General features: G+C 39.0%; 1 protein-coding gene across 2 annotated transcripts in view; it reads right to left on the bottom strand.

The window, feature by feature from the left end:
- KDM5A (lysine demethylase 5A) overlaps nt 1–26,978 on the bottom strand; it is an 88,046-nt gene that overhangs the window by 56,314 nt on the left and 4,754 nt on the right. For both annotated transcript variants that reach the window (XM_007170244.3, XM_028163526.2), the window contains exons 4-11: nt 18,610–18,780; nt 16,510–16,644; nt 10,102–10,207; nt 8,846–8,937; nt 8,079–8,237; nt 6,522–6,641; nt 5,660–5,818; nt 237–418 (exon numbers count right to left, since the gene is read on the bottom strand). In XM_007170244.3, the coding sequence (XP_007170306.2) occupies nt 237–418; nt 5,660–5,818; nt 6,522–6,641; nt 8,079–8,237; nt 8,846–8,937; nt 10,102–10,207; nt 16,510–16,644; nt 18,610–18,780 (1,124 nt within the window). The remainder of the gene's footprint in view (nt 1–236; nt 419–5,659; nt 5,819–6,521; nt 6,642–8,078; nt 8,238–8,845; nt 8,938–10,101; nt 10,208–16,509; nt 16,645–18,609; nt 18,781–26,978) is intronic.

Here is a 26,978-nt window from a genome sequence, read left to right on the forward strand (position 1 = left end):
TCACGTACGCTAAATGTAAGTATCGTTGGGTCTGAAACTCGAGGCTCTGCTGCATGCACATACTTGAAGAGGGAAAGTGTCTGACATGTTCTACCCTGAGACCTCTACACAGCACATTATCCAACTCTGGGGTATAAAATACTTTAACGTAAGCTCCCCCTAACACGTCGTCTAACGCTGTCACACCTTTAGAAAGGTCACTGAGTACGTGTGCCGTTCACGAAGACTGCGCATACCAGTGCAAGTAGTTGATGGAATAGCTCCAGTGATCCTCGATGTGCCAGCAGAAGGAGGAGAAGCACATTCCCACGTAAAGCCAGGGCACCTTCATGCCAGAGATGTCCACGCTGATATGTGCAAGGACAGACTGCTCTAGGACAGGCATGTTATTCAGGTTCCAACCAGAAAGCGCGTATTCCTACAAAAGGAAAAAAATGTAAGTAAGGGATCAGAAATGACAAGTGCCCAACAGAAACCTCAAGGGAGTCTTCAAAAACAAAAGTAAAAATTTTATAATAATTACAATAATCTAGTCCATAGAATCTATGCTCTTTGCTCTCTACATGTAACTCATATTCCTAAATATTTAATCCTATCTCCTAAGTGTTATTTATATTTCCCTTTAATTATTTCAGATATCTCTGGTTTACTCTGAAGCATATAAGGCTTTTTATTACTCCCCACCCGCCCCCATAGCTTACCAGTAAAATACTGTAAGACTCATTTTAATAGGTCGCTATTATATTTCTGTTTTATCCCCGGTAACGTAACTTCCCAAAATGTTTACCACTATATTTACAGAACGGTGCCAGATACTGTGAAGACAAAACATAATAAGATACAGAATCCTAAATCTGTGGCAACACTGAAGACCAAGATGGTGCAGAAAGCACCCCCAACTCCCACTACAAACACATCTATTTACAGCACCAAAAACAATTTTTCTTCATAGATGGACTCAAGAGAAAAAAGAATTCGCTGTTTCCAAAAACAAAGAAAGAAAGCACAGCCAGAATGAAAACGGAAAGCTGTTGTCTGAGTTTTCACAGAGGTTTCTAACTGGACATAAGCTCCAGACATGAGTTTCAAACACCCACCTCTGAAGCGGTATGCGGTACAGACTTAAAGTGCTATTATCCTTGTGCAGAGCAGTCCTCAAAGTGGGGTCTAAGGAACCCAAGCCTATTTCAGGGGATCTGCAAAGTCAAACTACGTTCATAATAATTCTAAGATGTTATCTGCCTTTTTCACTCTCATTCTTGCAGAAGTGTAGTGTGAGTTTTCCAGAGGATATGTGATGTGATATTGCAACAGACTGAATGCAAAAACAGGTAAGAGAATCCAACCGCCTTCTATTAGAAGGCTGATAACTGTTGAACCTGGATGCCAGGTAGGGAGGGAGGGAAGTTCATTACTATGTTTAGTTTTATACATTTGAAAGTTTCGATAATACAGAGTTAAAAATAAAACCCTCAAAGTAAGAGGTTAAATAGCCAGTGACAAAGCTGAAGGGAGAATCTGTGAACCAGAAGACTGATCTGAGGATATCATCCATAATGCAGCACAGAGATAAGGAAATTATAAAAGTGTAACTAAGAGTTACAGAGGATAGAAGAAATTCCATCAAAGGTTTAACTAGGAATCCCAATAAGGAATAATAAAGAGATATGATTCCTACCCTCAATAGGCTTTAAAAAAAAAAAAAGCAGCTTTCAAAAATACTACTCAATATATTTTTTAGTTGGCTGAAAAAATATTGAGTCTAGGTGAAGAGACCAGGCCTACATACAAAAAGTTCCAAAATGAGACAATATATATTCAACTCCAAACACAGATAAATTAGTAAATTATATAGTTCTTCAGAGGATAATAAAATAGTCATCAACATGAGTCTGGATCAATAAGAAAACTTGGTGGAAAAGGAAAAACCTGGGTTCATCTTGGAAGACTAGGTAAGATTTGAAGGTAAATGACAAGAGACAGAATATACTGGTCTCGCTGGTAAAGAGGCAGAGTGGAATGGTCATACTCAGAAAAGCAGAAAATAAGACCAGAAAAGAAGACTGGATCTTTAACCTTAAATTTCAGACTAAGAAGCTTGGATGTTATCCTATATTCAAAAGGGAAATAAAACAGATTTTGAAAAGTGAAACAATATGATAAACATCTTAAATATTTATCTTAAAATTTTTGATTATGGAAAATTTCAAACAAAAATAGACAGAACTGCATAATGAACTCCCCAAGACCCACCACTCTTAAAATTTTAATTGAAAGCAATGTACGAGAGAGACTGCAGAGTAGCAGTGTTCAGAAAAGCTACTTTAAGAGAGCAAGCCTAAGACAGCTACCCTTCAAAAGGCCCGCTTTGGGGCTTCCCTAGTGGCACAGTGGTTAAGAATCCGCCTGCCAATGCAGGAGACACGGGTTCGAGCCCTGGTTCAGGAAGATCCCACATGCCGCGGAACAACTAAGCCCGTGCACCACAACTACTGAAGCCCGTGCACCACAACTACTGAAGCCCGTGCACCACAACTACTGAAGCCCGCGCACCTAGAGCCCGTGATCCCAACAAGCAAAGCCACCACAATGAGAAGCCTGCACACCACAATGAAGAGTAGCCCCCGCTCGCTGCAACCAGAGAAAAGCCCACGTGCAGCAACGAAGACCTAACACAGCCAAAAATAAAAAATAAATAAAATAAATAAATTTATAAAAATTAAAAAAAGGCCCGCTTCAAGTTCGGCCCCTGGCTGGCATCTGGAAAGCTGCATGGTAAACAGTTCGTGACACTGACACAGGGTGGCTCGCAGTGCTGTACAGTGTGGTTTATGCACGCCCGAACTCCTTCTGGGGGTCTGGAATTTTGCTACGTGTTAGGCAGAGGGTGCCTATGTCACCACCAGCCGCTTGTAAGAACCCTGAGCTCTGGGTCTCTAATGAGCCTCCCTGGTGGGCGATGCTTCACATGTGGTGTCAGTCTGATGCTGGAGTACCTAAGTGCATCCTGTGTGACTCCAGGGAGAGAGGACTCTTGTATGCTTCCAACTGGCTACCTCCAGACTTTGACCACACATCTTGTTTTCCCTTTGCTGATTTTACTTTGTATCCTTTCACTGTAATAAGTCACAGTCATGAGTTCTCAGCGAACCTGAGAAGGTCTGGGGAACCCTCAACACAAGTGATCATTATGTAAGACCACGGCAATTATCCCAACCTGACATGATAGGATGGAGACAAGGATGGTGGTAGTGGGATTGAGAAGAGGCCAATCCCATAGAAAATAATGAAAAATAAATTAACAGGATTTATTCAGTGATTTAAGACAGAGAGAGGATAAGACGAAAAAAATGTTTCCAAGGTTTCAAGTTCTATGCCTATTTTTATTCCTCAGAAGCCCTGTTTGTAGAGCACTTGCATTTATAAGACAAATGTATTAACTTCAGAACTTTTCCACTAAACTATGATACCAGAGAAGCATGCTATCAGATACCAAGAAGCTAACTCATACAGAAGTTCAACATAAATGCACAATTCCTGGTGACAAGATGGTAGGTATCTACTTTTCTAAGAGTAACTTCCAGAATAACAAACTGACATAAAATATAAGTATAAAAAATATAGAGATTTTTACATACATTGTCTAATTAGTCCTTAAAATCCTTTTGTATAAATGGGTTCTCTCACTCCATCTTACAACATAAAAACAGAATCCTGAGTAAAACGTTATTGCTTATGAAATAAATAGCAAATCGATGACCCAGACTAGAAAAAAGAGCTGTATCCCTGTCTCTTCACCCTATGCTGATGTCTTTAAAGCCCAAATTTCTCCACATTCTTATATGAAGGTGAATGGAGCAAAAGCAAAAACAGATGAATATTCATACAGAATTCAAACATTTAGAAGGATTAATATCTATATTATTAATATTAGTTACTTAGGGTTGACATTTAACCACATTTAAAGTAATCTTTAAAAACTCTGTGACCTTATCTCTTAAGATTAGAGGACATAAATATCTGTTCAAGAGCAACTTAAAAATTCAAAACCAAGGGCTTCCCTGGTGGCGCAGTGGTTGAGAATCTGCCTGCCAATGCAGGGGACACGGGTTCGAGCACTGGTCTGGGAAGATCCCACATGCCACGGAGCAACTGGGCCCGTGAGCCACAATTACTGAGCCTGCGCGTCTGGAGCCTGTGCTCCGCAACAAGAGAGGCCGCGATAGTGAGAAGCCCGCGCACCGCGATGAAGAGTGGTCCCCACTTGCCACAACTAGAGAAAGCCCTCGCACAGAAACGAAGACTCAACTCAGTCATAAATAAATAAAAGAACGTGAATTTCTTTAAAAAAAAAGGAAAAAAAAAATTCAAAACCAAAATGAAATTCAGAAAAAGTTAAAAGCTGTAAAACAAAGCCTCTTCCCAATAATTAGGTAATTGCCTACCATTTGCCAATGGAAGGGTATGAAGAAACTAAGGTTGATGCATTTCTTTATACTTCTACAAAGCAGGGTTAATTCAGTGGCATTGAACATGTACACATTTCAACACTGAACTGTTCCTATAAAACATATCTGTATAGGAATTCCCTGGTGGCACAGTGGTTAAGAATCCTCCTGCCAGTGCAGGGGACACGGGTTCGAGCCCAGGTCCAGGATTCCACATGCCGCAGAGCAACTAAGCCCACGTGCCACAACTACTAGGCCTGTGCCGTAGAGCCCTCGAGCCGCAACTACTGAGCCCAAGTGCTGCAACTACTGAAGCCCACGCGCCTAGAGCCCATACTCTGCAACACAAGAGAAGGCACCGCAATGAGAAGCCCGCACACCGCAACGAAGACCCAACGCAGCTAGCTAGCTACATACATACATACATACACACATACATAAATAAATAAAGTCAACCTTCAGACTAGATTTTAAAAAAAGCAAGATTCAATCATATGCTGCCTATAAGAGACACACACCAGATTCCAAAATACAAAGAGCTTCAAAGTAAAAGAATGGAAAAGATATGCCATGCCAACGGTAACCCTAAGAGACCTAGAGTGGCCATATTTTTAATTGTATATCCTTCTCCACTATGTAACTTTTTTTCTTTTACCATATGTTAACTCTTTTAATAGGAGATAAAACTCTCAATTACTGCCAATTATAAAGGGAAAGAAAAGGTGACAAGGACCAAAGTAAAGAGAAAAAGAAATAAATGATCATCTTAATTCAGGTTTACACACAGAGGTCATCTCCTAGGTGACAGTACTTCATTATCTGTTACAGTTTAAACGCATATTTGAAAACCTACCTGCCCAGGTGTTAAAGGAAAATTAATTGTGGACCTACCAGTAAAATGTAATTTTTAAAAAAAAATCTTAAGTCACTTGCTAGATTTCCAAACAGAAAGATCCAGGCAAAATCTTTTAACTAAAGTTAAAGTTTTAAACCAATTTCACTGGTTTTAAAATGCAAAGTTAAATAATATTTAAAGGTACGTTGAATTTATTGTTTTCAAAACTGAAGACTATTTTTACTGTCCAAATTCTACATATTTAATATTTTAAATGAACGTGGTCCCTTAAGATTAAAGAAAGGCAGTTTTCTACTACGTAAAGGCTGAATCAGCTTCGGGGTAAGAAATCTGGATACTACTATGTGCTCTGCACCTCTTCTTCTGGTAGCATCTTTCTCCGACCATCCTTTACAGGAAATCCACTTCCAAAGTCTTTTGAGGAGATGTCAGCTCCATACTCTACGATAACATCTTCTTCAATGCTGCTCACCAGCCGCCAGAATTCCTTCTCCACTAGTTCTGTGGGAACCATCTACACAGGGAAAACAAAGATTACAGATTACCAACTCTCTATAACCATAACCCACTATGACATAATACACAGGTCAAGTGAACAAAAGCCCATGAAAAAACAGAAAACCTTCTCAATTCCCAGAGCTGAAAAGACTGCAGTCCTAGCTTTTCTGACTGACGATGGGAAAAAGCTAAAGACAACTTAGATGTTCAGAAAAACATAATGAATTTGAACTGCCTTCTTCTGGAAGCTGCTTTCCAACTAAGAAGGATAAAGATGACCCAGGACATAAGGAAGGAAAAGGAAATACAAAAATCAAGGCTGAATTTTAACAGCTTTGGCAAATTATTTCGACAGGGATTTTTTTAAAGTCCAAGATCCCCCAGGAAAAGAAGCAAACCTCATGCTACAAATAACTAAACCAAAGCAGCACCTGCCACATCCTCCGTGCTTGTCTGTAAAGGACAGTGCTCACAGAGCACTAAAAAACAGTGGAAGATAGAAGTCAGTTTCTCTACAGTGCACACTGCCACGACAGAGGGTAAAAGAAACAAAAACAGATCCCAGGCCCCTAATCTTCAGATCTGGTGTTCTATCATCTTCTTTATGCTGTCCCTGTTTTCTACAAAATAATGAAAGTTTTTTAAAAGCAACACAAAAGCTTTGGAATCAGAAAAATCTTTCATACTTCCCCAAAGTGACCTAAAAGATAGATACTCACATGAACTGGCATATTGAAATAGTCAGACTTAAAATTATCTGCCATCTCTCCAAAGCTCTGAAGTGTATACTCTCGTACAGCTTGTTCAAATCCAAAGGCTTCTCTAGGTTTATTACATTCCTGGGAAGAAAAAATATCTAAAATTAACTTACTGAAACTGAACTGAAGGACGTATTAAGGCCCTCAGGTACTACCTTCTTTGATCATTTCCCTAGGTGAAGCAAATCCAGTCAACTCTAGACCGCAAAACAAGTATTAATGTGGAATCAGGAAGTAATGTTCTTAAACTTCAACTGCATTTTCACACCTTCCAGTAGGAAGGTGGCAATGAGACAGCTTTAGGCTTTGGAGTTGGCATTAAGCTCTGGCACCAAGACAAACACCTGGAGGACTACCAACCTGGAATCAAGCCCAGGGATGTCTATCATCCTCAGTGGAAAAAATAAATGTTCATGGAGGGAGGAAAGGTAAAGGACAAAGGGATATTCACGGGGTTGCTAGGATATTTAACTAGAAAAATGATTTTTTTTCATACTATCAACGACCATGACCAATTTCTTAACACAAATACTGACTTCGAGTAGAACTGAATCATCTAACCTTGAGAATAATAAATAAAAAACAATTCAAGGGACTTCCCTGGTGGCACAAGTGGTTAAGAATCTGCCTGCCAATGCAGGGGACATGGGTTCGATCCCTGGTCCGGGAAGATCCCACATGCCACAGAGCAACTAAGCCTGTGCGCCACAACTATTGAGCCTGCGCTCTTGAGCCCACGAGCCACAACTGCTGAGTCTGCGAGCCACAACTACTGAAGCTCGTGCGCCTAGAGCCCATGCTCCACAACGAGAAGCCACCGCAATGAAAAGCCTGCACACCACAATGAAGAGTAGCCCCCGCTCGCCGCAACTAGAGAAAAGCCCGCGCACAGCAACGAAGACCCAACACAGCCATAAATAAATAAATAATTCAAAGGCCATAAATATCCATCTTTGACTACATCTAGATATACCCAGCCATCTCTTTCCCTTCAACGTCCTATCATATTTTGTTAAAATAAGTAAACAGACCAGGCATTTCATGATAATGACATCATTATAATCTTTCAATAATAACTTAGTACAATCAAGTGAAAATTTAAACAAGTTAATAGATACCACCAATTTATCTGGTAGCATGAAAACTGGATGCATAAATCCTAAGTTCTAGAGCTTCATGTCTGATTTTTACTTTTTAAAAAAAAAAAAAAAAGAAAAAACAAATAACCTACAGACTTTCTTCATTTTTATTGTTTTCCAGGAATATGAATATTCTGAGCAAAGTCTGCAGCAATAAACAGAATTATCTAACCAACAGTCAGAAAAAGACCCTTTAAAAAACAAACTGCCACAGTAGAATTGTTACATTTCCAGTCACTATCACTCTTTAAAAATCCTGGAGATTTCAAACACTGAAGAACACAGAGAGAGGAGAAGAAGCTTCACGGGATGTGTTCACCGTACATGCGTACGTGTGTGTTACTGTTCTTAATTTAAAAAGGTCAGGTTAGGCTCATACCTCAGCGACACACTTAGGACACCTCCAGTCTCCTTTGGGCACATCAGGTAGTGGGGGAATTAAACAAAATGTATGATAGCTGTCATCACATCCATCACACAACAGCAATTTATCTTCATTATTTCCCCGACCACAAAACATACAAACGTAGAGATCAACCTGTTCAAAAAACAAAATAAAATAAAAGTTTATTTTCTGTAATAAGTAATATTAAATTTTTACCAGGAACACCTTAATTGAAACAAAATAATGTACACTAAAAAGTAAACATAACTTAAATCCTTAATATTTATTTTAAATAACTGTATTTAAATAGCTTTGTATAAAACTTCCTAAATTTCCTCAGAGCTTCTACAAGCAAATTAATAAAAGCATATCAAGGTATTAGAATAAAGGAAGACTACAAATCTAGGGTACTTGAAAGTCAATTTATATAAATAAAATATACCACATCACCCTTCCTATACACAAATACTCTTTATTGGTAGAGGACTGAATACCGAGCATTAATACAGCTAAGGAATTACAGATTCACTTCATCCTCTCACTCACTCACTTACAAGGTATAAGACTCAGGGAACAGTCTGTGTATATGGGACAAAGCAAAGTTAGTATTATATAAACCAAAGCTGCAAGTTCAGATGCACCATCAAGTCTTACAACTAAATGAACTAACTAGATGACATACTAAGATATGGCAAGGTAAAAAGTGCAAAACTAAAATAAAAATAAATCCTTTCCCTCCTGACACATCTCAGAACACTTACAAAGTTAACAGAGAGAGTTCCTTTCCGTTGTCTCATTTGCATGTTAAATGCGTCTGACCTGTTGGTAACTTTTCGTCTTCGGGAGACCTCATCTTGAAATAAAAATAGTTATATAATAATAATAGTAAAAACTAATGTTGAGAGCTTACCATGGACCAGACACTATTTTAGATTATTTAAATTAGTTAAAATCTCACAACACTATGAGGTAGATAAACTATTATCCCCCACTGAAGATAAAGAATCTGAAGCACAGAGAAGCTAGATAACTTGACCAAAATCACACAGCCAGTCAGTGGCAGACTTGGGATTCTAGTCCAGGCAATCAAGCTCCAGAGAGCTTAACTACTAATTCTACACTGCCCATATGTAGTACTTATCAGGGACTAATCTGGGACTAGCTTTGAGATCACTGCCAGCTAAAACAATTACAAACATAAAAAAGATAAAGTACTTAATCTTTTAAAAGAGCAATAGTAAACATTATAATGTATCTCGTTAAGTCCTATCACACTGAATGTTTTGAGAGTGATGGAAGAATATTACCTGATTTTCCAGAGCTCAATCACAATCTGAATAAAGACTTAGTCATATCATAAAATGCACAGTAATCAATATGACTTGTGATTATAGCAATTCATTAAATTCTTATACAGTAAAAACATATCCAACACAATCTTCGTTAAATTGAGCTTTAAAACTGACATGCACATAGAACTGTGAAACTTGATCTCTGCATTAGCAATGTTACTGACAAAAGTTTCTAACATGCTAAGCTGAGAGTACTAGGCATTCTTCAAACAGGTTACTTAAATGAAGTGTCATAATATACAAAGGCGATTAAAGAAAAATATGAAAATTATGGTTAGAATCTAAATCATTAGCTCTCTCCAGTATATTTTGATACTAAAGGTCAGAGAAATCCTCTATTTCTCTTTAAATTTAAAAATAATAAGCTTCAGATCACCAGGTGAGAACCATTAATTTCGTGATTCTCTTATAAACTAGCCTTTAGAAACTACAATTTCTGTGTCATGTGTTAGACATGGAGGAGGAACTTTCTCTCTTCCAAAATATAAAAATTCAACATAATATGGCTCCTCACACCTTAAGATTATCTGCCACTAAAAAGGTGATCTGTCTAGGAACTATGTTGCCTAAGAAAATCCCAAGGCAGACTACAATCGAATATCATGTGAATCTAGTTATAACCATATTGTACCTTATTTCTTTTCGTGACCAAATAACAGATTTACCTTCTTTATCTTTTACTCCCATTGCCAAGCCCACAACCTTAGGCCCAGCCCCAAAAATCCGAAGTTTCTTCAGTTCCGTGTTTCTATTCACTTCTCCAGATTCTGACTAAAAAAAAATAAACTCACATTAGTCTAATTATTGTGATTCATAAATTTATTTTCTTACCCAAGAAAAGTCTCAAGATCCAATTCAAAATGAAGGAAAATTTTATTTTAATTTTTCTCTCTAAATCCACTTGCTGCCTCATTCCTGAACAGTCACCAAAGCACTCTGCAACACCCAGATTCCTTTCCACAAAAGAAAATCTACCTTTCATAAAAGCATAGTTGTCAATTAGGTTCTGTCCAGAGACAGACACTACTGGTAATTAGTGGTGTAACAGTGGTAATAACTCGATAGAAATGCCCACTTCTAACTTGCTAATGGACACCCATCTTTGATTAGGGCAATTATGCCCATCCTAGGAGATGAATAATGATTGTTCTAAGTCAATCATGCCAATGCCATTTCTCTTTGTTGGCGATCACCTAGCTAAGGGTGGGAATGCTATCGTGTTCTAGCCAGCGAGACATAAGGAAGGTCTACTGGAAACCTCTGGTAAAGATTTTCATCTTCTAATAAAAGAGAAAGCATCTCAAAGAGAAGTCCTTTTGACCCAACTTCCTTCCCCACTGCTATAAGACTCAGTCTGATGGAAGCACAGCGCTGGACTCTACAGCAGCCACAATGCAATTAAGAGGAGATATATATATATCACCCAGACACTGAAGAAGGCCAGGCAGGAAGATGGAAAGAGCCTGGCCCTTGATGACAATGTGAAGTTGCTATACGAATCCTAGAACTACTTATCTCTGAAAATCTAATGTGGAAAATGTGTCCGCATGTGAAAACTGTGTTGTCAATGTTTAAGCTACTGTCATTTGGCATTCTAGTACTTGAGGATTAGAGCATCATGACAGACACCAGTGTTACATCCTGAATTTAGATAATCTCTGAATGCAGGGTAATAACCAACATTTACTTAAAATATACTTAGTCGATAAGAATAAAAATAAACCAGGATAAAATACAGACTACTTTATAAGTCTATGGCAACCTAACAGCAGACAGACACAGGCAGCCTGGACTATTAAAAGAGCACATAAGAACCAAACCAACCAAAATGGCATTTCAAAATTTATCTTTAAACTTTGGTAGGCTGACTTGGTTATATTAACCTACAGTCAGTCCAGTGAAAAACATTAACACTACACAGTCTCTACCACTGGTAAAGCAAAGTACGTAGTAATAAACGCTAACATAGTGAGTACACAGTATGTGCCATGTCAAAGTATTCTCATCAATTAATCCTTACGACCACCTTTTCAGACAGACGATAAAGTCCCCAGAAGTGGAAATAATATAACAACATTCTCTGATCTTACTGGAATACAGCTAGAAATTACATCAAAAACCAAAAGGCCCTTCCACCTGGAATTTTTTCTCTATATATACATATATCACATATACCATATATCAGATTCTCTGGAACAAAGGAAAGAAGCAATCACAGGAAATTCTGTAGTCTTAAACACAGCAATCAAAGCAAAAGAGCAGGAATAAATGAATTAAGTTCGCAACTCAAAATGCTAAGAAAACAATTACAGCATAAACTAAAAGAACTCTGTGATGCTGGATTAGGACTAGAATTATCAGTATAAGCTGAAAATATAAAGTCACAATTTTTAAAAATTGAGTTCCCAGCCCTGACCACCAGAAGGGGCTACAAGCAATGGTATCCCAGTAGGAACAAGCACACCTTGTGCTCAAATCTTGGCTTCTAAATACCATTTCCCACTAAAATGAACCAGGATTCCTTGGAAAAATGGCTGATTCCAAGTCTAAGTCACGGCAAGAAGACAACGGGATTCTTCGTGCTAGAAAGTGCTCAAAAACTGATGGAGAGGGCTTCCCTAGTGGCGCAGTGGTTGGGAATCTGCCTGCCAATGCAGGGGACATGGGTTCGAGCCCTGGTCTGGGAAGATCCCACATGCCGCGGAGCAACTAGGCCCGTGAGCCACAACTACTGAGCCTGCACGTCTAGAGCCTGTGCTCCGCAATGGGAGAGGCCATGGCAGTGAGAAGCCCGTGCACTGCGATGAAGAGTGGCCCCTGCTCGCCACAACTAGAGAAAGCCTGCACACAGCAATGAAGACCCAACACAGCCAAAAATAAATTAATTAATTAATTTATTTTTTAAAAAAAAAACAACTGATGGAGACTTGTCAAAGAACATATGAACCTCTTGAAGGGGCTCCTGTTAGCCAAATTTGGAACAATTCGAGTATCAAAAAGGAATAAAAAGTAGTAATAGGTTATAAGACATTTATCAAAAAACAGTCATGCTCTACAGTGAGACTAAAAAGGAGGGTCACTCAAGGTTGGTTCCACAGGTATATACATTCATCAAAATTCATCAAACTGTACACTTAAGATATACACATTTTACTGTATGAAAAATAATCAAGCACGGGAGAAGAGTTTTTTAAACAAAAATGCTAACTAATAAATGTAGAAGAAATGACAGAACCCGAAAATCACCTAGTTTGCAACCACCAACATAATTAACTGAGGCAAGGACTATCAATGAATGTTAAAACTATTGGGTTGGGCTTCCCTGGTGGCGCAGCGGTTGAGAATCTGCCTGCTAATGCAGGGGACACGGGTTCAAGCCCTGGTCTGGGAAGATCCCACATGCCGTGGAGCAACTAGGCCCGTGAGCCACAACTACTGAGCCTGCGCGTCTGGAGCTTGTGCTCCGCAACAAGAGAGGCCACGATAGTGAGAGGCCCACGCACCGCAATGAAGAGTGGCCCCCGCTTGCCGCAACTGGAGAAAGCCCTCGCACAGAAATGAAGACCCAACACAGCCAAAAATAAACAAATAAATAATTTTTTAAAAAAAACAAAAAAAAAAAACTATTGGGTTAAACAAGTTAATGGAATAATGGAAATAGTGTTATTGAAAAATAATGGAAAGTTAATGGAAAACAAGTTATTCCCAGTCTTATAGTTTACTCTGATTACTTTTATTACAAGGAGAATAGTACATTATAACGAAGAAATGCTGGCTCAAACTCAGTGTCACCAAAAATGGGACATACTGGCATTCTAATGTGTAAGTGTTAAGAGTTTGGTCATTCTTGATATAAACAAACTGCAATCTCAGCTTTCAAGGAACTCATTCTAGTGAGGTCACAGATGAAAAAACAATTAAAGCAGAGTATATCAAGTGATGTGACAGAGATAGGAAAGGGAAGTAGGATAACTTTCTTAACTTCCATTTCTTGTTTGGGAGACTAATCGATGGCTGTGCTTGTCACTATCACCAAGCTAGAAAATATTTAAAAAAAAAACAGATTTAGAAAAGGTGATAATGTTTGTGACATCTGAGTTTAGCTGTGTGTGGCCACCAAGGCATACATATACACACATACACTCAAGACCCTTGGTGAACAGGGAAGAAGCACGGATGTCATGACTTATTTAGGAGTCCTGAGAGATAGGTAGTAACTGAAATCACAGGGTGGAGGAGACAGCTGGGGAGAGTGAAGATAAGAAAGACTGAGAGCACTACACGAAGGGCAGAGAGAAGAGATAACAAAGATTACTGAGGAGTGGTCAGAGAGCCACGAGGGAAACGAGAAGAGAGGTGTCACAGAAGCCAAAGAAAAATCAAACTTCAAGAAATGCAAACATGATCAGAGATGAGGTAGGTTAAGAAATGAAAAAGGGGCCTCAGCATCTGACAATTATTAACTCAGTGGTAACTTGAATAGTGTAGTTTCAATGAAATTATTTAGCTCAAAGTCAGATTACAGGGTTTAAAAACTAAACAGATACTGAGGAAACTGAGAAAATATAGATGATTTTTCAGGAAACTTCTTCATGAAGAGAGGCAAGGAGTAAGGAACTATCTAGGAAGAAGGCTTCTGTTTTTAAAGCCGGAAAGGATGGGAGTGGAAGGATTACCCTTGGAGAAAAAGGCGCACACTGCCCACAGAGATAGGTAGAGATTAAGAATGAACACCAGGCTTCCCTGGTGGCACAGTGGTTGAGAATCTGCCCGCCAATGCAGGGGACACGGGTTCGAGCCCTGGTCTGGGAAGATCCCACATGCTGCGGAGCAGCTAGACCCGTGAGCCACAACTACTGAGCCTGCGTGTCTGGAGCCTGTGCTCTCCAACAAGAGAGGCCGCGACAGTGAGAGGCCTGCGCACCGTGATGAAGAGTGGACCCCGCTCGCCCCAACTAGAGAAAGCCCTCGCACAGAAACGAAGACACAACACAGTCAAAAATAATTAATAAATAAATAAATAAAAATTATTTTAAAAAATAATTAAAAAAAAAAAAGAATGAACACCAGATAGTTTCATGTATGGGGCAAGAGGTTGAAGTTCTACCAGAAAGCCTTTACTGTCTTTCTGAAATAGAAGACTAGGAATGAGGCAGGCTGGCAATATTAATTAAGGACAAACTGCAAGTTGAAGAAATTCTTAATTGCAAATCCTCAAATGGTTCTAGTTTCTATCTAATATCAACCAATCTGACTATAGCAACAATTACTGCAATGGGTAAAAGCATTCTGTGTAGTCCCTATTCTTACATAATGAATGGCAATCATTATATAATCTGATGAAAGGCAATCAGAAATAAGCAGGACTTTTTTTTCATGGTTTCAGAAGGAACATCAAGAGATTTCACCACAAGCTGGCAACTGATTAAATGGGCCCCCTTGGGGCAACTCTTCAAAGTTGAGTCACCATGTCAAAGAGACTAGTCTTCAAGTATTTCAGGTCTTAAGACAGAATCTTCACTATATACCCAAAGACGATCAGAACTTCTGAGATCAACCATGGTAATAAAAATCACTTAACGACTAAACCAGAGTTTACTAATTTAAAATAGAGCTATTGGGACTCCCCTGGTGGCGCAGTGGTTAAGAATCCGCCTGCCAATGCAGGGGACACGGGTTCGATCCCTGGTCCAGGAAGATCCCATATGCCACGGAGCAACTAAACCAGTGTGCCACCACTACTGAGCCTGCACTCTAGAGCCCGCAAGCCACAACTACTGAAACCTGCACACCCCAGAGCCCGCACGCTGCAACTACTGAAGCCTACGTGCCGCAACTACTGAAGCCCGTGTGCTCTAGGGCCCGGGTGCTGCAACTACTGAGCCCAAGTGCTGCAACTACTTAAGCCCACGTGCCTAGAGCCCGTGCTCCGCAACAACAGAAGCCACCACAATGAGAAGCCCGCGCACCGCAACAAAGAGTAGCCCCCGCTTGCCGCAACTAGAGAAAGCCCACGCGCAGCAATGAAGACCCAGTGCAGTCAAAAAAAAATCAATAAATTAAAAAATTTTTAAAAACAAAATAGAGCTATCACTTTGTAAAAATTTCCATTAAATTCACATGCCCCATTCAAGACATCTACCTTTCTGCTATCAGAGTACCTAAGAAGCTAAATGATTAATCAGGAGGTTATTTAGCAAGCATAAACAAGGAAACAAGGAACAAGGAAAGTAGACATGGCATGAAAGAGACATATCCCCTGAGCTACAGAAAAGCAAGATGAAGTACCATTAGCCTGCCTCTACAGTGACAGGACTCCTCACAACCCCAGATCCAGTATCTCTTGTTAATAGTGAACCCACTTTCCACGTGAACCACTTCCATCCTTAAATGTGTTTAGGACCCAGTTAAGCTGCTATTCCAGTTCACCCACTTGTTAATTTAAATGGGCCTTATCTCAAGAGTCCTAAGGGCACCTCACTCTCCCCAGCCTGCAGACTGTCTTTATCAAAAACCTTTAGAAACACAACTTCAAGGACCACAAAGAAATGGGAATAGGAAAAAGGTGGAGGGGAAGAGGGGCAGACAAAAAGAAATTAGGGCATTGTTCTTCTGATGTATTCATTAGGCTTTTAAATTATTCCAGGTCACAAGAACACTATAGAAATTACACTGGAATGGTTCGGAGACTAAGAAACTTATCCACTGGTTTTTAAAGGGATGATGAGTAAAGACAAAACCACTCTTTCCTACTCTTCTCACTTATACTAACCATGAAAATAAAATATACTAGAATTCATCAGCATGTCTATGAAATTGGCCCTACAGTATCTAGAGTCACTCTCTGAACCGCCACCCCTGTCAAAGCTGTTCAAAATTAACAAAGAACTCTCTAAATCAAATCAGACTGAAGTTTACAATCCCTTCCTCATTCATCTCAAAGGTAAATGGAAACACGTCTCCGAGTTTTAAAGAACAACAGCGTGTGAAAAGACCTCTCAGAGCCAAGTAAGTGTTCTGCACAGTCAACGCTCTAGAAACGCCTGTCAAAAGCGGCCCATGGAAACTGATACCTGAGACTTGACACGCCTTGTTCTCTTCGGCAGAATGTTCACTCTTGTGCCCGGCTCTGGGGGAGTTTGGACATCAGTGCCAAGAACCTCAGGCTCCACTTTTTCCTTAAGATCTAAATTAGGCATTTGTACACCCTAAAGAATTGAGAGCACAGGAAGAGGGCAGATTCACTTATAAGAAATCAGATTTAAGAATAAAGAGAAAAATAATAAATTTCTAAAAAAATCCCTAAAACTACATGAAACCAGATGACAATTCTCCCACCAAACTGATCTATAGATTCAAGACAATCCCTATCAAAATCCTAGCAGGCTTTTGTTGTAGAAATTGAGAAGTGGATCCCAAAATTTATGTGGAAATGCAAATTGTTTGGAAATTTTGAAAAAAGAACCAAGCGGGAGGACTTACACTACCAGATATCTAAACTTACTCTAAAGCTATGGTACTCAAGACAGCATAGTACTGGTGTTAGGGTAAAACACACAGATCAAACAAAGAACAAAATAGACTAGAAATAAACCCACATATTTATAGTCAACTGATTCTCAACAAAGGTGCCAAAGTAAATCACCTTGGTAAAGTAAATGGGAGAAGGGTAGTCTTTTAAACAAATGGTGCTGGAACAATTGGATATTCCTATACCCCCTCCCCGCTACCCCCAAAATGAACTTATACCTTTACCTCAGACTACACACAAAAAAACAACTCAAAATGGGTCACAGACCTAAACATAAAAGCTAAAACTATAAAAAAACAAACACCTTGGCCTTGGGTGAAGAAAAGATTTTCTTAGATATGATAACAGAAGCACAATCCATAAAAGGGGGAGAAAATCAATAGATTACTCTTCAAATAGACACCATTATAAAAATGAAAAGACAAACCACAAACTAAAGGAAAATATTTATAAAATCATACATCTGATAAAGGACTTATATCCAGACTATTTAGCAAAATCTTAAAACAAGTATAAAATGACTGACAACCCAATTAAAAAAAGATTTGAGCAGACAGTTCATCAAGGAAGATATACAAGTGGCTAATATACACATGAAAAGATGCACAACACCATTAGTCATTAGGGAAATAAAATTAAAACCACAATGAGATACCACTACACACCCACTAGAATGGCTGTAAGCAAAAAAACTGACAATACCAAGTGTTGGCAAAGATGTGGAGAAAGTGGAAGCCTCTACCTTACTGGCGGGAATGTAAAATGGTTCAGCCACTTTGGAATACAATTTGGCAGTTTCTTAAAAAGTTAAACATAAACTTACCGTATAACCCAGAAATTCCACTCCTAGGTATCTACCCAAGAGAAATGAAAACGTATGTCCACACAAAGACTAGCACATGAATATTCATAGCATTATTCATAACAGCCATAAACTGGAAACAATCCAAATGTCCATAAGTGATAAATGAATAAACAAATGTGGTATATCCATACAACAGAATATTATTCAGCCATAAAGAGGGATGAAGTACGAATACTAAAACATAGATGAACCTTAAAAACATTAGGCTAAGTGAAAAAAGCCATACACAAAATCATACTGTATGATCCCATGTATGTGAAATTTCTAGAAAAGGCAAAACTATAGAGCCAGAAAGCAGATCAGGAGTTGTCCAGGTTTGAGGGTAGAAGCAAGAACCAGCTATAAACAAACACAAAGGAATTTTGGGGGCTGATGGAAGTGTTCTAAAACTGGATGGTGACGACAGTTGCATAAATGTATAATTTACTAAAGCTTATTGACTGTGTACCTACAATGGGTGAATTCTGTAGCATGTAAATTATACCTCAATAAAGCAGTTTAAAAAAAAAATACATGAAACCAAGTGGAGGCATTTTTTTAAAAGCGTTGTCTTGCATAAGCTTACACATTTTAATAAGAAAACTTTCTTCATTCCCATTAGCCTTTATCTTGTAAACCACCAAAAATAGCTGTGATTTTTAAACTACACCTTGCTCCCCCAAAATTTCAGTACCTGGTGACATCAGAGCCAACTGCTAACTTTTTATAGTAAACAATCTAAAGTTTATATATGGCAGAGTGGATTTATCCACTCCTAAGAAAAGTGATGCATCTCACCATCAGGCTGACACCAGACTGGAAAAGCTCATATGGGTAGAGAATTCTTTCATAATGTGACTTCAAAAGAGACCCAGTTCCTTTTCCTGGCAGATATCCCAAGCGGCTACCCACTTTAGACCATTTCTTCTCTTTGGTGACCATTTCAAAACCACCTTTGCTGGCAACAATCTGAAAAGAAAGTAAAAATTATTTAGGGGAAGAGGTAGATTCATGTATTCTGACTCTACATCTTGTCTGCTAAAAGGAAAAATTATTCTGGGCCTAGACTTTAAATTTCCTTTCAAGAAATATGTGACAAAATTGAAGCTCACCAACATTTAAAGTATGGAAAAGAGACAATAATTTTTGGAAGTTTTAAACTCTATTACTGGTCACTGTGCCTACCTTCAATGAACCAAGCATTCAAAAATATTTAATGAATTTATGCTTTGCACATTATGCACCTTGAGAAAATTAAACACATATATGTACTCTATATCCACATGAAATTCAAAATATAAAAATTAAAAACAGACCAAGTATAGACATGTGAATGTTATTATATAATACAAAATGAATGTAAATCCTGATACTAGAAAATATAGCAACTAACTTATAGAATTTAACAAAAATGTCAAACAAACAGTGGATTCAAAGGATATTTTGAAAAAGAGGCTATAATTTTTCAAAAAGAGAAAAGTTTTACACGGAAGATTATAAAGAAATGATGGGGAAAAATAAATTCCGGAGATGTACTAGAACATAGCACAGAATGTATTAAGGTAGGAAGTCATGGGATAAATTGGCCAATTTTTGCTGAATGCTCACATCAAACCAGCCACAGTATAGAACAGACATGTACCAAGGCCCCCATCTTCCAGAAGCTGATATGTACATCTCTCACACTCTAAAATATAGGCAGTTTTCAGTTTCACTGATGATAGAATAAAGACTGTGATGAAGTTATTTGAATTCAAAAAAATCTTCCTCTTTGAGTGTACACTACTGTACTCTACTATATCAAAAAGTTAAGAGAAAAATTAAACAAAATTACCATATGACCCAGCAATTCCACCTCTAGGGAGATAGCCAAAAGAACTGAAAGCAAGGATTTAAACAGTACCTGCATACCAGTGTTCACAGGAGCATTATTCACAATAGCCAAAAGGTAGAAACAACCCAAATATCCATCAAGAGATGAACGCATAAAAAAAATGTGGTAAAGGCATACGTGGAATATTATTCAGCCTTAAAAAGGAATGAAACTGATACATGTGACGACATGGATGAACCCTGAAAACATTATGCTAAGTGAAATAACACAAACACAAAAAGATGAATATTGTATGATCCCATTTAAATGAGATAACCTAGCATAAGCAAATTCGTAGAAAGTATGATAAAGGTTTTACCAGGTGCTACAGGGAGGGGAAAGTTCTGGAAATGGGTAGTGGTGATGGTTGTACAACACTTTGAAAATACCTAAGGCCATAAGATTGTACACTTAAAAGCAGTAAACAGTTATGTATGTTTTACCACAATTTTTTTTTAAAGGCTAAGAGCATGGACTCCAGAGCCAGATTACCAGAGTTCAAATCCCAGCTCTGCTAACTCAATAGCTGTATGACCTTGGGTAAGTTACATAATTTCCATCTCAGATTCCTCACCATTATTAAAAGAATAATAATAACAGTATCTATTCTTTATTATGAGGTTGCTGTAAAGACAAATGAAATAAAACATGAAAAGCACCAGGACAGGGACTTCCCTGGTGGTCCAGTGGGTAAGACTCCACGCTCCCAACGCAGGGGGCCCCGGTTCGATTCCTGGTCGGGGAACTAGATCCCACATGCATGCCGCAACAAAGATTCCGCATGCAGCAACGAAGATCCCGTGTGCGGCAACTAAGACCCAGCACAGCCAAAATGAATGAATGAATGGATGAATGGATGGCACTGGGACACAGCAGGCCCTGTGTCAACGGTGGCTGTATTATAAATGTCTGTGTGGGGGGCAAGTTGGGGGTGGGGAGGAGAATATACATGCTATAAATAAGTAAAGGACACATTTTCTACTTTTGTGCTTAGGATTTTATTATAACAAAGATGAAACTATAGCCAAAGCAAAATTCTCCTCTAGTGAAGTATTTGAAAGCTTGGTAGAAACACAGAAGTTCATGTGCACAAGAGTGGAACCCATCTTCAGTTCTTTAGCTTTTCTTATTACATCCTCAAAGAAGCTCCCTCTGTTAATGAGAGTCAACCAGGGAAAAATTATGTAGAGAAAAAAATTTATTTTTCAAATTTTGTAGTGTAGAGGAAGACACATTAAGGGTGGTTTGGATAGAGGGCTGTCTGGAAGCAAATGGATGAGTGAGAATGCCTTTCATTCATAGCTTCCCAGGGTTTCTACTCTGTCAGCTACTGTTCTAGGTGCTGGAAATACAGCTATGAATAAAATAAAGATCTTTGCCCTGTTGGAGCTTACATCCTAGTGGAAGACTAAACATAACATGTCAATTTTGAAGTGACAAATGCTGTGAAAAAAATTTAAAAGAGTAATTTAAAAGCCTCCCAAGTAGGAGAATGAGGGTAAGTTGAAGCATCAAACAGTCACAAAAAGCCTCCTTATAAAGTTGAAACTTGAGCAAAGACTTGAAGGAGGTGAAGGAGTTACCCAAGCAGATAGACAGGGCAGGGAACAGCCAGAGTAAAGGCCCACGTGACAAGCCTGCCTAGCATGCTGAGGAACAATAAGGAAACCACTGTGGCTGAAGCAAGTGGGGAGAAGCAGTAAAAGTCTAAGAGAGGAAACAGAAGCCCTCTCAGTAATCTGTATTTCCCAACACAATTACCACCATTACATAATGATCTGCTTCCGTCAGTAATGATATAGCTGCACGCGTCCACTCATGCTTCCCACCCAGCTCTGACCATTTCTGGCACACAGCTGTGACAATGACAGCACCACAATCGGGGATGGCCAAGAGTAAGACAAAACTAACAAAGAAATCAAAGCCATGACTTTGGCTTCATGTTTAAATACTCTATAACAATCTAATCGGGCCTAATACTATAAAAACACACAAAACCTTAATACTTGCTTTTCTTCAGCGGAGAGATTCAAGGATTACCATGCATAATTTCAAAATATAAACCATTTATTCCAAACACTTGCCATGCAATATATCACACCACTGTCATTAGACAAACATCACATGACCCATGCCCTATAAAGAGAGACACGGCACGCACTTAAACCGAACACAATGAAGGCAACCCCTTAATTAAAACCTAACAAAAGAGTAATGCCACTCAAGGCCAAAATTTCAGTCCAATGAAATACTAAGTCCAGTTAGCAAGAGACAATTTTAACAGACAAAAAACAGCAGCAGTCTTCTACTTAAAAGCTCCCTCTCAAAGCTCCACTAAAAAGGAAGGGACAAGAAGGCATACTCCCAAGAGGACAAAAAGACCAAGAGAAAAGCAGATGTAGGAATGATAATCTAGCAAGCAAAAACAAAAAACAGACAAAAAAGCCCCAAGCACTTGCAACAGAAGAAAGCTAAAGAGAAGCTTTCGCAACATAGAACCTAGAAAGGCTTAAGAAATGGAAGCAGCAGTACCTTTAAAATTAAATTTAAAAAGAACAGTGCGGACTGAAAACCTGTATAAAGGCAATCAGACCTCCCCCAGTCAGCACGCCAGGCAACCATCCCTCTCCAACCACAGCAGAAGACCGGAGATTTACTCTCAGGAGAGTTTGAAAAGAAGGGACTCCAACCTAAGAAAGAAACAGGTAAGTAAAGTAGAGGGTCGGTCGAACAGTCTCACATCCAACCAGTAAGAGTTCAAAAAGAGAGAAAAGGTAAGTGGAAGAAACTGTCAAAGAAGTAACACAAGAGAAGTTACAAGAACTCAAAGAGGTGACTTCAGATTAAAAAGGTCATCAAGTGCAATAAACATATTCAATGAAAATTAACACATACCAGCGCATATCCACTGTGAAATCTCAAAACACTGGGAATAAAGATTAGACCCTGTGTCTTCAAGAAAAAGTCACAAGAATTAATATAGCATCATTCTTCTCAACAGCAACACTGGAAGCTAGAAGACTATGAAGTAAAGCTTTCAAAATACAATTCTGAAGTAAAATGATTTGCAATCTAGACTTCTAAACCCACCAAACTACCAATAAAGTTTAAGAGTAGAACACTTTTAGACAAGCAAAAAATTTACATTCCATTTACCTTCTTGCTCCTCAAACTAGCAAAAGAAATGTTTTACTAAAATAGGAATAAACCAAATAATAGGAAGACTTAAAACAAGGAGAAAGACAAAGGGAATTCCCAGAATGATAATAGTGAAAGAAGTTCTAAGCTGAGAGCTGACCTTAAAAAAAAAAAAACTAGTCTGGACTGGAGCAGGAAAGAGAACTCCAGAGGAAGGGCTCCAAGAAGGAAATGAAACTGGCAGATTTTCTGATGGGTGAAAGCATACTGAGAGACTTATACTTCTGGAAAATCTGAAAATAAATTTTTAATAGTCACAAAGAAAACTTACAAAATGAAAAAAGGCAAGGGGACTATTAACTCCAATGAAAATAAAAACTGGTAACATAATTATAGCACACTATTAACATGAGACATAATCATAGCACACCATTAGGCACAGGTACAAATAAATTTGTATTTACATGGTCACAGCAATAATTTCTGATTAATAAAAAATTGACCTAACTACACTATAAGGGAATAGGGGACCTGAAGTACATAAGAATTTAATTTTTATATCCATTGCCAATCTCTAATAGTAGGCAATCAGTACGTATATGATATTTAACACTTAAGAATGAAGAAATAGCATAATGAGCATGTTTTTGGAAATATGGAGATCAAAATCAAACAGCTAAAAGAACTGAAAGTGATTAGCTCTAAGGAGTAGTAAAGGGAGTGGAGAGATGAAGAAGGGAGAATGCTGGTTTTTATTTTAAGCTTTATTATTATTATTTTTTAATGTATTACTTTGACAAAAATTTCTTTTAAAAATGGCTAGAATAAATGTTCCTTGCTGCACTGATTATAAACAGTAATTGCTAATGCAGAATTCCACTAAATTAGACATTCCAAGTAACACTTTTTACTATCAAAAATAATAACCAGGGAGAAAGACAAAGTGACTCAATCAAAACAAGAAACAATCACATTGATAATTTAATGACTCAGGAGATTGAAAATCTGCTTCCCGTTAAAAAGTAGTGGAAATCAAAGTGTGTCAAAATCACGTCTAAAATAACAAATTCAAGGGCTTCCCTGGTGGCGCAGTGGTTGAGAATCTGCCTGCTAATGCAGGGGACACGGGTTCGAGCCCTGGTCTGGGAAGATCCCACATGCCACGGAGCGGCTGGGCCCGTGAGCCACAGCTGCTGAGCCTGCGCGTCTGGAGCCTGTGCCCCGCAATGGGAGGGGCCGTGATAGTGAAAGGCCCGCGCACCGCGATGAAGAGCGGCCCCCGCTTGCCGCAACTGGAGGAAGCCCTCGCACGAACCAAAGACCCAACACAGCCAAAAATAAATAAATAAATAAATAAAGTAGCTATAAAGGAAAAACATAAAAAAAAAAAAAAATTCAAGAGATGCTCATCAGCTGTGAGCCAAAAATAATGTTTTTTCAAAGTAAAGGGCATACCTAACAACCTAAAAATATCAGAACTCTCAGTATTTTGTGCAGTTCTCAGCCTGAGCCTCTGGCTAGAAAGTAAAATGTCCCTAAGCCATTCACCAGTGATGGAGGGCAAAACAGCAGTCACCTTTGGGGAGAAGTACTGACTGGGAGGGAGAGGAAGGAGCCCACGAGAGTGCTGTAAACGCTCGGTGGTGCTTACACAAGTGTACACATACAGAAAGATCTACCCAGCTGGACATTTAAGACTCGTGCATCCCACTCTACTTCAAGCCTCAAGGTAAAGAAAAGAGTTCATGCGGTGAGAAGCAGCAATCTCACTATGACATTTAGGGAACAAAAGTATTATAAAGTATAAACAAAATAACTACAAATCAAAATGTCTGCCTTTCAGCTTTAAATCTCAGACTTATAAGCATTCTCAAGGTTAGGGGAAAGAGATGTCCATGGGCACTTAAAGACGAGCCTCCAATAAACCCCAGGACAATCAAACTTAACCTCTAATCACAATGTATTTGCTAATCAATATATACTTTATAAGCAGTAGTCCCCCGCTGCACAAAAAGGAATTGGGTTTCTCAAAATGGAGTTAAACAGTCCAGATGGCAAATGTTACACAGAGTTATAAACAACTAGGTATTCAGATTAGGTTACTTCTAAAGCCTCTTCCTAATTTTGAAATGCTGTAACTCTGTAAAACCAAGAATGCAATCTACCATCAGTATAGCCTAATGTTTACCTCTTAATTGGGAAATTAATGATACAGCAACAGCTTCAATCTAATAGACTGTCTGCTTATATATTTATGCTATGAAATTCCCTACGGTATTATAAAACTAAGGTACATGGCATGAGTTTTGGTTGAAGGTTACCACAACACTATTGATATTAATTAATTAAATAATTTTTGAAAACGTTTTTGTATTTTATTTAAGCTGCATAAATCAAACCAAACATATTCAGAACCTTAAGCAGCATCACATAGTAAAAGTTAGTAGGGGGGCTTCTCTGGTGGCGCAGTGGTTGAGAATCTGCCTGCCAAAGCAGGGGACACGGGTTCGAGCCCTGGTCTGGGAAGATCCCACATGCCGCGGAGCGACTAGGCCCGTGAGCCACAATTGCTGAGCCTGCGCGTCTGGAGCCTGTGCTCTGCAACGAGAGGCCACGATAGTGAGAGGCCCGTGCACCGCGATGAAGAGTGGCCCCCGCTCCCCGCAACTAGAGAAAGCCCTCGCACAGAAACGAAGACCCAACACAGCCATAAATAAATAAATAAATAAAATTAAAAAAAAAAAAAAAGTTAGTAGGGCTTCCCTGGTGGCGCAGTGGTTAAGAATCTGCCTGCCAATGCACGGAACACAGGTTGGAGCCCTGGTCCAGGAAGATCCCACGTGCCACAACTACTGACCCTGCGCTCTAGAGCCCGCGAGCCACAACTACTGAAGCCCACGCGCCTAGAGCCCGTGCTCCACAAGAGAAGCCACCGCAATGAGGAGCCCACGCACCACAATGAAGAGTAGCCCCCGCTAGCTGCAACTAGAGAAAGTCCGCACGCAGCAATGAAGACCCAAGGCAGCCAAAAAAAAAAAAAAAAAAAAAGTTGGTAGGTAAGTTTTCACTGAATAGAAATGTCAAAAAAGAGAATTCTCAAAACAAATTTTTTATCCTAATGGTTTCCTACAAGACAAAAACCTATCCCTCAAATTCACAATAATTTGCCGGTTGGTATCATAGTTTTTTTATACAACTGCATGAGATGATTTTCACACAGTCCTTAATTACTGATATCATTACCTTACTGATAAAATAAGCCTAGCGCTGCTATTTTAGAGTAAGACTATACTTTCCAAAATGCTTAGTACTACATAAAAGAAAAATTCTAGAGAATTCTGACCTGACATTAATTTTTAAATGTATCATAAAAAATAATTTAAACATAATTATTCTAGCTTTTTTTTCTTTGAAAGTGGAAGCTTCCTAAAGTGAGAATAAATTTTTACTTCAAAACAGCTTATCAATCATAGCATATGAAAGGCCACAAAAATAAGTTGTTTTGGGACATCCCTGGTAGCACAGTGGTTAAGAATCTGCCTGCCAACGCAAGGGACACGGGTTCGAGCCCTGGTCCGGGAAGATCCCACATGCCGTGGAGCAACTAAGCCCGTGTGCCACAACTACTGAGCCTGCGCTCTAGAGCCCGTGCGCCACAACTACTGAGCCTGCGTGCCACAACTACTGAAGCCAGCGCTCTAGAGCCCACAAGCCACAACTACTGAGCCTGCAAGCTACAACTACTGAAGCCCGCGTGTCTAGAGCCCGTGCTCCGCAACAAGAGAAGCCACCGCAATGAGAAGCCCGTGCACCGCAACGAAGAGTAGCCCCCACTCGCCACAACTAGAGAAAGCCCACACACAGCAACGAAGACCCAACGCAGCCATAAATAAATAAATACATACATAAATAAATACATTAAAAAAAACTGTTTTGCAAAATTCCTCAGATAATCAAGCTATCTTCATTCACAAGTCAGAGCAGTCATAGATTTTTCTTATTGTATTAGCAAAATATGTTGTCAAGGTAATCGTTACAAACCCTGTTACAGGGCAGTTAGTTTTTTTCACATTAGGGAACGTAACATTACAAAGTTAATATTCATCCTACTGGATAATGCTGCCCTCAGTTAACCACTAACAGTACTTACAGGTAT

This window comes from Balaenoptera acutorostrata, chromosome 11, assembly GCF_949987535.1.
Source record: "Balaenoptera acutorostrata chromosome 11, mBalAcu1.1, whole genome shotgun sequence".
Classification (NCBI taxonomy): Eukaryota; Metazoa; Chordata; class Mammalia; order Artiodactyla; family Balaenopteridae; genus Balaenoptera; species Balaenoptera acutorostrata.